We start from the raw sequence: 13,952 nt of genomic DNA on the forward strand, positions 1-13,952 counted from the left end.
TGCTGGGCAAGGCGTCGGGTGTGTTAGGCCGTGGTCACAACCCTGCTGCGCTGGGGGAGGCACAGCTGTGGTAATCCCAGCCTTGCGGACAACCGCTTGTGAAGTCTGGGCGTTGTTCTAGGCACATTTAGTAGGTTATCTTCCTTCATTCTCCCGGGCAGCGAGAGTTGTGTCGTTAGACCAAAGTTGTAGCAGAAGTAAGTGGTGAATCTAAGATTTGAACCCAGAACCATCTGTGGGTTCTTTCTCGAATCTACCCATTTTTGTGCAAATCCACGGAGTACCTGAATTTTCTAGTCTGTTTATAGATGGAAAGGGGGTGATGCTGAACTTAGGGCCTCTCTAGGGGGAGGGGCACATTCCTGAACCTCAGGAACTTAATAGCCCCGTTGGTTGGGCGCCTCTTACCAGGTGCAGGGCAAGCCTTTTGCATTCCTTCTCCCCACGCTTGCCCGAAGCCCTACACGTGGGGGCGGGGTGCTGCTCACAGTTCTTAGCATCCAGGCCGGCGGGTCACTGGCTGTCCAAGGTCTCAGAATGGAATGTGGTCCTAGCTCTTTTTGTTTCCAAACCCCTACCTTATGTTACTTATGGAGACTTTAAAAAACTTGAGCCTTTTTTTAAAGGGACCCTGGGCCTGAGGTTAAGTGTGATTACCACTCCTGACGCACAATCAACGTCCTGTGTGATGTTTTACAGACTCCCTACGGGACTTGAGTCCGCAGCTGCACGCCTGTCCCCTGGGCACTGCCGCCTGCCTGGTGAGAGGGGCCCAGGCCTTCGACGTTGGCCAGCCCAAGGAGGGACTGAAGTTAGTGAGCAAGGACAGGTCAGTGTGTGGTGGGTGTGTGTCATCCTCAGCAGGGTCCCTGCTTTTTAGCTTGCTGCAGGATAATACTTGCAGAACGACAGCTTCACACATGCTTGCAAAGTCGCTAGTCATTGCTGTGAGTCACCTGAGTGGGCCGGCTGACTTCTAGTCACCGTCTCTCAGAGCTATGGGAACGTGTTAGGATCCAGCTGTACACAATCGTTTCACCTGACAGCCGCCTGAAGGTGTGTCCTGACATTGGCCATGGCAGGTCGCCCGCCAAGTTCATTCCCTGTCCATACTTATCTGTTCTTCATGGACACCATCCTGGAGGGAGGGAGGCAGGAAGGGCAGTTTGCTGGCTCCCTTCCAGGGCGCTGAGCCTGCTTCCTGATGGGGCCTCAGGGCCCCGAGTTCCGGGCCGGGGGCTTCATTCCTCACGATAAGAAGTGCCGGTGACTCACACGCTTCTCCTGCCTTTGTGCCTGACTTGGCAGAGAGATACTTTTCTCCCGTGGCCCACACGTGACCACGGCCTGACCTGCGGTCAAGAATTTTGATTGTCCCTCATGGCAAAGCCTTTGAGGGATGCCTGGTGGGTGGCTCTGGTCTGGAGGTAGTGGCACATCAGCGCTGCGATTAGATCGCCCACAGAAAATGCTGGAGCATACCTGAAATTTGAAATGTTTGGGAGGTTTCTATATGGTTATTTGTACTTGCCGGGGCTGCCGTTAATGAAGCACCAGGGATTGGGCGGCTGCAATGACAGATATTTATTTGCTCTGTCTTGGAGGCCAGAGTCCAAGGTGTGGTGTCAGCAGGGTGGGTTTTCTTTCTGAGGCCTCTCTGTGGCTTCTCGATGGCGGCTTCTCCCTGTGTCCTCACGTGGTCTTCCTTTGTGCACGTGTGTGTCCTAATCTCCTTTTCTTATAAGGTTACCAGTAAGATCCGAGTGACCCTGATGACCTCATCTGTACTTAATCACCTCTTTAAAGACCTTATCACCAAATACTGTCACATGCTGAGGTGCTGGAGTTAGGGCCTCAACGTGAACTGGGGGCAACGGATGGGCGGGGAAGACATCATTCAGCCCATAATGTTGTCCTAAGTAACAAATGGGGGATTCTTTGTCCTGGGAGGACTGTGTAAAGCGTGGGCATTGCACGAAGGCCCCGAGCTTGTCTTCAGAGAAAAGGCAGGCCGTGTGTTTGTGGAGCGCCGGGATTGCCGGCACACCCCACGGTGAGACCCACACATCCTCCGGGGGCTCTGGGCCCTTCCCGCTGCGGCTGTGGTCGGCCAGGTCGGCCGGCACGCTCCGCTGCCTTCAGGTTACAGAGAAGATCTTGGCCTGCACTTTGAGGTTGTTTAGAGAGAAAGCGGTCGTGCAGTCTGTGGCAGAAATGTGCTTGACCTGCTCAGCTGTGTTTGTTTTGTTTTCTTAAGAGTATAATGTTTTTTGTTTTACTCAAGCAGCTTTTCTTAGTTTTTAAATTTACATGTTGATTGTTTATTTTTTTTAAAGGAAATAGCATTTAATTGGAGTTTACTTTTAAATGTGTTTTTCTTTTTCCCAAATGGAAATGAATTAAAGTGTTGTACTATGTGTGGCTTCTTTTACATTTTAATCTTTCTTCTGTTACTGTCCTTGCAAGTGAATGCTCAGGGCTCTGGATTAATTTGAATGCAGTTGATACTTTGTAACACTGCTCTCTCTGTGTGACACCCAGGCTGGTCCTGACTTACGTGAAAGAAGAGGCAGGGAAGCCAGACTTCTGTGATGGCCACAGCCCGGCCGTGACCATTACCTTTGTCTGCCCGTCCGAGCGCCGGGAGGTGAGTGGCTTCTCTTGGTGATTTCCCGGCAGCGCACGGTAGCTGGGGCTGCCTGTGAGCGTGAGCAGGGCCTGCGGCAGGGTGGTGGGTCTGGGTGCGGGGCCTGAGCTCCAGAGCTGGCGGGAAGGTGTGCTCCCTGGATGGCCTCGGCTGGGGGCTGAGCCGGTGAGGCTCCCGGGAGAACAGCTGCTGTTTGCTTTTTCTCAGCCACCTGGAGGGGCCTCTGGATGTGAACGTAGGATGGTGTTTTGTTCTAGTGTTGTGGGAGATGATTTTAAGTGGTTCATGGATAGATTTTCAAAATTCTCCTAGCTACGCCGATTTGAATGGATATTTGAAAAACCATCCGTACAACCCCAAACCCATGATTTCATGGCTGCTGTTGTTTCAGCATGAAGCAAGGTAAAAATAGCTAGTGAGTTTATAGAAATGTGGTAAGGAAAGAGAAGTACAGATGGTAGGCAGACCTCGCAGAAATCCTGCAGGCCAGCGACCAATGTTTGGGGTCCCGGTGTGGGAGAATTATGGCCAGAGGAAGGCTCCCGCGCCACAGTGGAGCGTTTCACCCCCACCCTGCCCGCCTCCCCCTCCTGAGCTGCCAGCAGCTTGATTGCTCTGTCCTCTGGCTGTTTACGCAATTCAGCGCAGCTGTAAACTCCGTGAGGGTAGGGACGGTCTGGGTTGTCCTTGGCCAGTGCCCAGTGGTGTTGCATGCACGTGTGGTGGGGAAGTGTTTTAGCAGATGTGGGTGCTGATGGAAGGGAGACATCCCCGGGGAGGAAGGGTAGGGCTTTCCTCTAATTTATTTCTGTCTTCTCCTCATAGGATGAACTAGGAGGAGTGGAATTCTTTTGCTAGGGAGCCATACTTCCCTCCCCCCAAATAAACGTGGAATGTGCTGTGGTTTCGGGCTGGCCGCTGGCCCACTTTGTTCACTGGGGTATGGGGACAAAAGTTTAGTCCCGACGAGCTTTCCATTTTATGTCCCCAGGCTCCCGGGGCCCGAGGGGGCAGCTTACTGAGGACCTGACTGCCTGACCAGGGCCGACGTTCGTTCCGCGTGTGATTTATCCTTTCCGTTTGTGCCCACACGTGGGAATGGAACTCTTTTCAGGCTGATGAGACGGTCTCAGCTGGCTGTGGTTTCACGGTTTCCCCTTCTCATTTGTTCTACACTCAGGATTGTTTTATACTTTTATACACTCAGAGTGGAGAGGACTGGGAGCCTCCCCGCTTTCTCTTCCCTGGGATCCGAGGCACTCAGTGGCGTTAGCAGAGGAGCTAGTTTGCTGTTGGCGAAGGGAAGGGTTCGTTTCCAGTTTAACTGTTCACTGGGTGGAACTTGGGTTACACGTGATACCCTAATACTTGAAGGTTTATTTAAGCATTTGTCCAGGCTCACTGGATACTTTTAGGAGCTGGGATTTTAGTAAACATTTTCCTTGTCATGTTGGTCTTTTTAAAGTTTTATTGAATTTACAAAGTGCAAAGTTCGCCTGCTTTAAGTACAATTGACTGGTTATTAGTATATTCACAGAATTGTGCAACCGGGGCCACCGTCTGATGTTTGAACCTTCCCATCACCCCCAAAAAGAACCTTGGGCAGTCCCTCCCTCCCCACCCTGCCCCACCCCCGGCAAGGGCGAGTCTGTGGACTTGCCTTTCCTGGACATCGCGTATGCGTGAGCCGTACACGGTATGGCCTTTGTGTCCGACTTCTCTTGCTTGGTGCTTGGCAGCCTGTCCCCATACGTTTGGCTTTCCTGAGCCGAGTGGTTCAAGCTCCGATTTTGAGTCAGACAGACGGAGCCGGACTCGCAGCTTCACAGCTTATTTATCACATGACCTGTGTTAGCAACCCCCGCACTGAGGACTTGTGCCTGGCACGTAGCAGGCGCTGGGTAAACATTTGCAGAGTGGCGGTGCTGAGAAGCAGCACAGCTCTGCCTGGTGCTGAAGAGCGCCGTGCATTTCTCCAACAATTAAATACGACGACGCTGCCCACCAGGGAGCCGTGACCTTGCAGCATCAGTCTCTTCACATCAGGGCTCTGTTAGAGCTCAGTGTCGGAGCTCATGTTTGTAAAGCAGGGCTCTCCCAGAACCCAGTGTGGTGGGTGCTTCCCCGGGGGCGGGAGCAGATGACAGGCGAGGTGTGCCCAGTACCCTTCGACAATCTTAGGAGAGGGGTTTAGGACCATCTTTCCAGATGTTCACGTGCACAGCGATTCCCACTCTGCTTGGGGGTCCTCTGGCTCGGGCTCTGCAGCACTTCTGATGGAAAGGCACGGCCTGCACCCCCTTCCCCTCCCGAGCCTCGGCTGCTTGCCAAGGTCACGGGTGTCAGGTGACGCTGAGTTCAGGGTGGGCTCCCGGGCTGAAGTTCGAGAGTGGCTCTGAAAGGGCCCTGAACCGTTGCAAGTAACTGGAGTTGTGGCAAGTCAAACAAATGAAAAAATGTTACGGGCAATTGTGATTCAAAAACAGGGACAGAAAAGTGTAAATACCCAACAACTTCCTCTCGAGGTTTTCAGAAGCGCCGAGAACCTGCATCCAAGCTCATTTCAAAATTTAATTTTGCACCTTTCACCCCGTTTCTGCTAGGGCACCATTCCCAAGCTCACGGCTAAATCCAACTGCCGCTACGAGGTCGAGTGGGTTACTGAGTATGCCTGCCACAGGGACTACCTGGAGAGCAGCAACTGCTCTCTGAGCAGCGAACAGCACGACATTGCCATCAACCTCCAGCCACTCTGGCAGGGCCCAGGTGAGGTGCCGCAGAGGCTGAGTTAACCCTTCAGGCAGCGCCCCCGGGGCAGGCGTTGTGGACGCAGACCCAGGTCGCGTGAAGCAGTGTTGTAACTTTCTAACGCCGTGGATGTGACGAAGCCTCCTCTCGTTTGTTCATTTTCTTTAGGTCATTACTACACTGCAGATGGAAAGGAATATATTTTTTATTTGAATATCTGTGGAGAAATTGAATCAACCCCAAATGTCTGTAATGGGAAACAGGCTGCGGTTTGCCAAGGGAAAAAGACTGATTTCGCTCAAGTCAAAGTGGCAGGAAAATTCCAGAGCCAGACTCTTCGGTGCGTAAACAGCTTTCCCGTGCTTTCTGAGCGCATTGTGCCTGTTCTCGTAAAACACACCCGGCTTCCCTGTCGTCCTCTGTTCCCCGTAAGCACAGAAGTCGGCTGAGACAGCATTCCTCCGACCTCACTTAGGCATGGTGCCTTTTGTCACTAAACAGTGGGATGTTTTTCCTGGCTTGACAATAAGACCGCCGCTGTTAAATCTGTTTGCTTTATGACCCATTGTTCGGGAGGAACCGTACTGTAGGAAAGTTATTTAATTAGTTTACAGTCGATGCCCCTTTTGTGTTTTAAAATTTATCTTTCCCAGCTTTCAACGTTCTCTGGCACTTGGAGAATCTGAAATGCCATTAGTGTAACTTTTAAAAGTTTTAATCAACTAAGAAAATGTATTCAGTGCATTTCTCACGACCCTTGACTTCGTGGCTGTGGTCACAAAAGCGTTAGGAGAGTGTCGGCCTCTGAGAATAAGCATTGTGCAGGGCCCCTCAGGTAAGACCGTGTTTATGGCAGTTGCTGCACAAGCTGTGTGCTTCTCGGCCATTATTTATTTTGTACAAAAGCCAAGAAGGCGAGCAGAGGAGTGTTCCTGCTCACAGCAAAACCTTCGCCGCGCGCTCGCAGCCGTTATGACTTTGAAGTCAAGGGCGCGATGAGCCTGTGCGTGTGGAACTCGTTTCCTTTAGACGTCTCCCCGCCGGCGAGAGCGTGCTGCTCTGTGTCAGCACCGATTTGTCGGTGGTATGCAGAGGGCTTCACGGAGAAATGTTTAAAAATTCAAGTTTCTCTCTTGGTTCTGCTAAACGTGCGTGTGTGTGTGTGTGTTATAAACACCTAGGTACTCAGATGGAGACCTCACCTTGATCTATTCTGGAGGCGATGAGTGCAGCTCCGGCTTTCAGCGGATGAGTGTCATAAACTTCGAGTGCAATGAGACTGCGGGTGAGTGTGCCTGGGGTTTTTATCTGAGCTCTGACGGGCCCTGGTGTCCTTGGAAGGGAATGCTGAATGGGGCAGTCAAATGTCCTTCTTCGGGTGTGGCCACCTCCAGTCCCCAGCCGAGGCAGGAGTGCCCAGCCAACGGCACACATCCTGTTTCCACTTTCCTCCCCTCTCTGATTGTTTTGGGAGAGGGCCCAGCACGGGGCCTGCTGGGACGGAGGTTCTGTCTTGAGCTCTGGCTCTCACCAGAGCATGTACGGAGCCAGCGAGGTGGGTCTGCTCACTGCCTTCGAATGGGCTGTCATTGCACCACTTTTTTTTTGCAAACTAATTTACAAGGTGACCCTTTAAGATGGTGGCCTGGGGTAGCGGCTGGCTTTTGGGATCACATGAGATCACAGGGGCAAGTTTGGTTTTTCCGAGCTATTAGGGGAAGCTTCCTTGAAGTCATGACGGCCTTGGCGTTGCAGAGAGCTCTCTGTATCTTGGGATCCTGGACCCGGTCTCCATCTGCAGAGGGGTGATGGGATCTGTCATCATCGGGAAGCTGTGACCCCAAGCGTCCTGCAGGTCCACTCAGCCTCTGCACAGAGCTCTGGAGCTGGCTGGGCCCCACGTCTGTAGAGCAGCACAGGCATGCATGGCCGCCCTGCCCCCTGGGTCTTCCTGGCCCCGCATGCTGATTGTTTGGTGTGTTTCTGTGGCAGAGCTTCGACCATTTGGTCCCAGGCAGGTTTTGTCATGGTTCACTGCAGGGCCTGGGAGAGGCAGCTGTGTGCGATGGGAACTGGGCTCCAGAAGCCGTGTCTGGGGGGGTGAAGGAGGTCGGAAGAGGTTGTAATTAAGACCAAACTCTCATAAACTGCCCTCAAAAAGGGCCCTCAAAGAGGGAGCCTAGTGCAGCAGATGGGGAGGCCTGGGCCCCAATGCCCCTGCCCTCCTGCTCGCCTCTGCCCATGGGTCTGCTGCTCCCTTGTTGCCCAGCAGCCCTCCTCACTCCCTGTGCTCTCTGGGCTTACTTTGGAGTCTGTTGGCCGGCCCTTTATAACTTTCATGTTCTCAGTTCAGTCATTCAGCACACATTTTATTAGTACCTATTTGCATGGGCCCTGTGAGACTGACGGATGCCACGATGAGAGAGCTCTTGAGGCGTTTACAGACCAGAAGCCGAGAAACAAGGGAACCTGTGACTAGTGCAGGGTGATTGGGGCTGCCCAGAGCTAAGGCTGTTGCCCAGGATGTCACCAGGAGGGAGGCACTGAGGTCAGTGATTCGGGGTCTGGGTAGCCACGGGATCCAGGCAGTTAAGGAAAGAGGAGGCTCTTTTTAAAAATATATATGTGTTTTTATTGATTAGAGAGAAAGGGAGCCTACAGGAGGAGGAGTGAGCCAGGCGCAGAAGCAGGGTGGCTGTGGGCACCTGTCGTTGTGGCAGAGGGGACGGCTCGTGCCAAGGCATGAATGTGGGTGGCTGTGAACAGCTCCAGGATATGTATTTAGAATGTGGCTAAAGATGACCCTAGAAAGGAGAGTGGAGCAACCTTGGGAAAAGCTCCTGTGTCCTGTAAAGGAGTTGACAGTGTCTAGAAACGAGTGTGAAGTCCCAGGGACTTTGGGCAGGCAGGTGACGTGACTCTGACTTGGGTGTGGCCTTTGGATGCATCTCCCATCTGGTTCGAATGCCCTCCTGCCCTCCTCAGATTCTCTGTCTCTCTTCCAATGTCCCCCCCCTTCCAGGTTGTAGGAGACCCTCTCAAGAACACCCCTGCTCCTCTGTGTCCCTGTCCCTGGGAAACGCAGCCCGCTGCTTATCTGTGCTCCCAGATTTTCAGGCACTCGGCCGCCTGCCCCTTCCCCAGCCGGGCCCCCTGAACTCCCCCGCTGGCCCGCTGCTCTGCTGTGGGTGCCTCCTGTGGTCCAAGTCTCCCTCCCTTGTCATTACCTCTTGGCCTGTTCTGGACTTTTTGTAAACGACTTGGCCGAGATCTTTGGGAGTGCGCTGATCTCATCTGGGCACGCTGGGAACATGGAGTAATGATCCAAACAGATCCCAGCGGACGGGGCGGGTGTGGAGAAGGGCACACAGCCGGGGACGCTCAGGGAAGTGTGGCCGTCCAGTGCAGACGAGCTGAGGCGTGGAAAAAAGACTGCAGGCCTTCCCCCTCCTCTGTTACTTTTTATTAAAAATTTTCAAACATGCCCGTAGAAAGAACATCACAATGAAAATTTATATCCTGGCCACTCAGATTTAATGGTCATTCGTGTTTTGCCAAATTTGCTTCATATAAACCATACATCACTGATGGGATATAACACTCCATCCCAACTTCGTCCTGACAAAATTAACACTGCTGCCCAATGCCAGAAACTCGGTGTTTAGCTGGCGGTTTGCATTATGATGGTGACAAGGGGGCCGGATGGAGAGATGTTAGGCGTTTCTTGGGGGTTTTGAGCCTGCTCTCAGGCCGGACTTTGGTTATAAAATATTTAAGGCTCTTTTCACCTCTGCGAGTCAGTGCTTCAAACTTTGGAGCAAGCTTGTATATGCTGTAAAATTATTCATGATTACTTCGTCCAGATTTAAATTGAGAGTTTTGACAGGCAGTCCTTTGGTGGGTTCTGTGTTTTTGGGGTGAATGTAATCGTGTGTTTTTGCATGCGAATGGGTATTAATTGGCTGTGTAGTGTGTGGTTTACAGTTTAACTTGGATCTCCAGGAATTATTTATGCTTATGAATCATGTACAGTGTTTGTAAATTTAGTCTTGTAGCTGTAATACACTTTTAACCATTTGTCTCAATAACTTACGTCTAGTTTGCTGTAATGCGATGCCTTATTGTCAAGTGAGGGCATCAGGTCACTCGGGAAGAGTGATCTGTTAGGATAGGCGAGGAAGAAACCTACGAAGTTACGGGGCTCATTACATTAAAGGTTTATTTTTTAGTTCCATGTACACTCCTGTGGGGGCTGGAGGCGGGGGCTCTGCCCTAGGTGGTCACTCAGGGACCAGCTTGCTTTCCCTCTGTGCTGCTGCCGTCTGTGGACGTTGCCTCCAACTCTGCAGAATGGAAGCAGCGGTTCTTTTTAATAGGCCAGAGCTAAGTGGCAGGGGCCAACCTCCAAGGCAGGGAGGCTGGGAGATGTAGCTTTGCTGTGAGCCCGAGGGAAAATTAAACCCCGTTTGGTGAGTAGGTAGCACTGTCTTTGCCACAGAGGGATGGAAGAGTGGGTGCTGCCGCCACTCGGTGCCTTAATTCCACTGGGAAAATCCACTTTTCCTTCAGCTGGTCATGGGATCCACACACTGGGGAGCCATGTAAGTGACGTGCTGGGAATGGGCCGCAGAGGCAGGGGAGCCAGGACCGTGTGATGGACAGAGATGGTGAAAAGCCAGTATTAACCCTGCTGATGGGTGGAAACCACTGGCCCCGGGATAGTGGTCCTGAAGGCAAAGCCCACTGCGTTTCCAACAAACAAACGTGGTTGGGTAGAGGGGAGGGTCAGCTTACTAGTCTCCTAAAATTACTTGAGGAGTTAAATAGGAGGACAGGTAAGATGCACCCCACCGGTTATGAGATTGACTCTCTCCACAGATCATTAGCCAGTTTCAGATGCAAAACCTGCTTGCAGTGGGGGTGGGTGCCGGAAACCTCGTAGTCGTATACGAGTAATCGTTTGTCAGCTAATCTGGTGAAAGACACACATGGCGGATGCCTCAGGTTTGTGGATCCCAGTAGGAGTCTGCTGCCTGTGAAGCGTGTGGGTGGGAGACGTGGCAAGCGAGCCTCACGCGCCTTCAGCAGTGAAGGGTGCGGCGGTCCCAGCTCGCGGGTGGGTGCTGTGTTGTCAGGAAGGAAGTTGGGAGCACTGCTTCTTAAAGAGAATGGCTTAAACTACTTAAAAAAAAAAAGAAAGAAAGAAATAACCCACAGTAGTATAAGGAAGTATTGCCTTGTACTTACGAGCCTGGTTCTGGGGCCAGACCGTCTGGATTTGATTCCTGGCTCCTCTCTTTCTAGCTATGAAACTATAGGCAAATTATTTAGCCGCCCTAAATCTACTAAATGGGGCTAAAATTGTGCCTGTGCCATAGGACTTTTAGGATTAAATATGCCAGTTTTTATGAAGTGCTTAAATCAGAGCCTGTTTCCACAGCCAACCTCTATGTAGCACTAAGATGCTTTCCTGGTGCCTGGCTCAGATTGTGTGCAGTTACAGGGCAGCTGCTGGTATTATAATTATGGTGTTTGTAATATTAAATGCTTAATAGAAACTGCAATGGAAACATCATTTGCCTTTGGTACAAAATACTATTTCTCTTTCCTGGAGGACATTGTGCATTTTGAGGCACCAAACCGCGAGAAAGGCAGGCGATCCTGTAGGATCCAGGGGAGGACTGTTAAACCATTAAGGGGAGGGAAACAGTTTTGTGCCAGCGGTCCGCCAGCTTGGAGAGGCCAGGAGAGAGTATTTCTAGTAAGCAGAAAAGTCAGTGAAGCTCGCTGCATCCCAGGCTCCGTGGACTGGCAGGGGGGGTGAGGGGGTGACCCAGGAGGAGCTGGCTGTCTGAGCAGAGCTGAACTGTCTGGGCTTGCGGTTGGAAACTGTGGGGCTCCCTGGAGGCAGTGGGCCAAGAGACTGCTGATTTGAGCAGGGAGTCAGAGCCACACGCACTCACGAAGCCCCGAGAATGAAGGATGCTGGCGCCATCCGGAGGCGTGCCTGCAGCTTGTGAGGTTGCATGGACCTCAGCTCACTTCAGTTGGGAAGACTGTGGAAACGAGCGTCTTCCACTTTCATTTTCAGGATGAGCCCCAGGGAGCTCGTCTTGCCCGCAATGACATCATTAAGCCAGTGGCACTCCTGGGACCAGAGCTCTGGTCTCTGTCTCCCTTTCAGCGAGCCTCTGGTCTGACCCAGCTGCTGGTGGAGGCTGACCACAGTCCCTGGGCAGCAAGAGCCCTGCCGGGTGGCCCCCATGGTCTGCATTAGCACTCGTTTCATGTTCCCGTCAAGTGTGTTATAAACAGCCTCACGTCCTGTGGAGACCATCTACCAAGATGAAAGGGGCTCAGGCCTGCTTTGAGGGGTTTAGGATTATCTGAAACTCAGCAGCAGTCCCTCTAAATCCGAGCCCTCTGATCCCAGGCGTCTGGGGCCGGAGTTTCACTGTACGTTGGGCGTTGGGGTCCTGTTTGCCGTTTCTTGCCTTGCTCCTTTGATGTTCCCGGGTTTGGTCGCACAATGGAGGGTTTTATTTTTCCTTTCCGAATTGCACAGGTAACGGTGGGAGGGGAGCCCCCGTGTTCACCGAGGAGGTGGACTGCACCTACTTCTTCACCTGGGACACGAAGCACGCCTGCGTGAAGGAGAAGGAGGACCTCCTGTGCGGCCTCACCGACGGGAAGAGGCGATACGACCTGTCCGCTCTGGCCCGGCACGCAGGTAGGCCTCCCGTGCCCGCGTGGGTCTCAGCCGAGACGTTTTCTTGCCTCTTTCCCCATGAATACGTTTGGAAATGCTGTTACTGTTTCTGCTGTCAGCTAACCGCGGCATGGCCTCTCCCGAGGCCCTTTGCTTGGCTGTCCTGCTCTTAGCACGTAGCACATGCGCCCTCTGCTGCTGAGGACGGTGACCTGCTTCTGTTCGTACGTGACGCGCTGAGAGCCGTTTGCCTTCAGGGCCCGCGCATGTCCTGTTTGTGTTCGCGACCCTGGGCCCTTGCCCCACGCTTGGCCTGCTCGTGTAGATGAGGTGGCGGGTTTCTTGCAGCTGCACAGGCCTCCTCAGTGGTCGGGTGGAAGGTGCGTTACCCGTGGCCTGGTGCTCTGCCCGGTCCCGAGGCAAGGCTGGCGTCCGGGTTTGGTTTTAGGTTTCTGATTTCATACTTTGGGGCTTGGGAGAATTTCACTGTTTAATTCTCTATGCGCCTCATTACCCCTGCTCTTCTGAGGAGGTGTGGGGCAGTTTAATTCTGTCACATTAACCCAGAAGCCAGAGACTCTCGGGGAGTGCTGGCCCTTAGCCCGCCTGCCCAGAAATGTGAATGCCGAGGGTTGGCGACCACATGCGTGGTGAGCGTTGGGCCTTTCCCTTCCACTTGCTTGTCATTTATGGTGTGACTCACGGAGAAACAATCACTGCCTTTGGCTAAAGAAGCTTGCTTTTTTTTTTTAAACAGAACCAGAGAAGAACTGGGAAGCCGTGGGTGGCAGCCAGAAGGAAACAGAAAAGAAGCATTTCTTCATTAACATTTGCCACAGGCTGCTGCAGGAGGGCAAGGCGAGAGGCTGCCCCGAGGAGGCGGCCGTGTGCTCCGTGGGTGAGTGGTGCCCAGAGCCAGCGGCTGGGCCATTCTCCTGAAGGCGGCGCCCAGTGTGGAGAGAGTCAGAAAGTCTCCCTGTGGTTTAGCTCAGCCTCCTCTCTGCGTTCAGCCATAGGTAGCTGCGTGGTGCAGTCCATGCGTGATGGAGAACTGGGGTGGCCTGGAGTTGGCCACAGCCTTCTGACGTAGGCGAATGCCGTGTTAGGGAGCGGGGAGAACCGTGTTGGAAACTCTTGGTTGTCTTTTCACCTTGTAACCTGAAGAATAACATTGCTAGTCCTTGTGTAAAACCGATTTTGATATCTTAACAACTTTACTGCCCAGAGGTTTTCAGAGGTCACGGCGTAAGGCGACTGGAGTCTAATAGCGTACGTAGCCGTCGCCCGAGAGTGCTGTCCCCCAGGTTCCTTCGCTGTGACTGCTGGTCTGCACTCTCCTGCAGAGACGTCTCAGTTTGACATATATGTAGCATGTTAGTTGGAAAAGAGAAAGGCGACAGGCGAGGGAGTAATTCCAATCTGTTACAAACGGGAAATAAGGAGCTGTGCACCCAGGCGGGTTTTAGGAGTTACCCCGCTATTCGGAATGGGGGCCGTGTCCCTCTGCGCAGGTCCAGGCACGTCCATGCCTTTATTTAAGGAAGGACGTCGCACAGAGTTTCAGAACTTTATGGTAAAGAGCAACCAACTGAACTGTGAATTAAGTGGCCACCCTCTTGGCTTGTTGAACAGGTTTAGTTAGTTTCTAGCCCCCCAGCTGGGCTTTTAAAAGACCTGTGTCTGTGTCTCCGGGGAGCTGGGGTCCCAGCCTCGGGGAACAGGGGGGATGGCAGGATGTGTGGGCTTGCTTTCCTGCCTCCTGTGGGCATGGAGGACCTGGTTTATAATTCTCACACTTTCCTGCTAAGCCCGGAGGTGGCCGTGGGATTTTCAACGTGGCTGCCAACA

At 52.7% G+C, this 13,952-nt stretch overlaps 1 protein-coding gene across 1 annotated transcript in view; it reads left to right on the forward strand.

Moving 5' to 3' along the window:
- Nucleotides 1-13,952, forward strand: part of IGF2R (insulin like growth factor 2 receptor) — a 96,082-nt gene that overhangs the window by 37,463 nt on the left and 44,667 nt on the right. Inside the window, exons 6-12 of the mRNA XM_087817729.1 lie at nucleotides 700-829; nucleotides 2,542-2,647; nucleotides 5,251-5,434; nucleotides 5,564-5,735; nucleotides 6,577-6,680; nucleotides 11,961-12,125; nucleotides 12,862-13,002. Of these exons, the coding sequence (XP_087673855.1) occupies nucleotides 700-829; nucleotides 2,542-2,647; nucleotides 5,251-5,434; nucleotides 5,564-5,735; nucleotides 6,577-6,680; nucleotides 11,961-12,125; nucleotides 12,862-13,002 (1,002 nt within the window). The remainder of the gene's footprint in view (nucleotides 1-699; nucleotides 830-2,541; nucleotides 2,648-5,250; nucleotides 5,435-5,563; nucleotides 5,736-6,576; nucleotides 6,681-11,960; nucleotides 12,126-12,861; nucleotides 13,003-13,952) is intronic.

The sequence above is a fragment of the Miniopterus natalensis genome, chromosome 5 (assembly GCF_054644295.1).
Source record: "Miniopterus natalensis isolate mMinNat1 chromosome 5, mMinNat1.hap1, whole genome shotgun sequence".
In the NCBI taxonomy this organism is placed as follows: Eukaryota; Metazoa; Chordata; class Mammalia; order Chiroptera; family Miniopteridae; genus Miniopterus; species Miniopterus natalensis.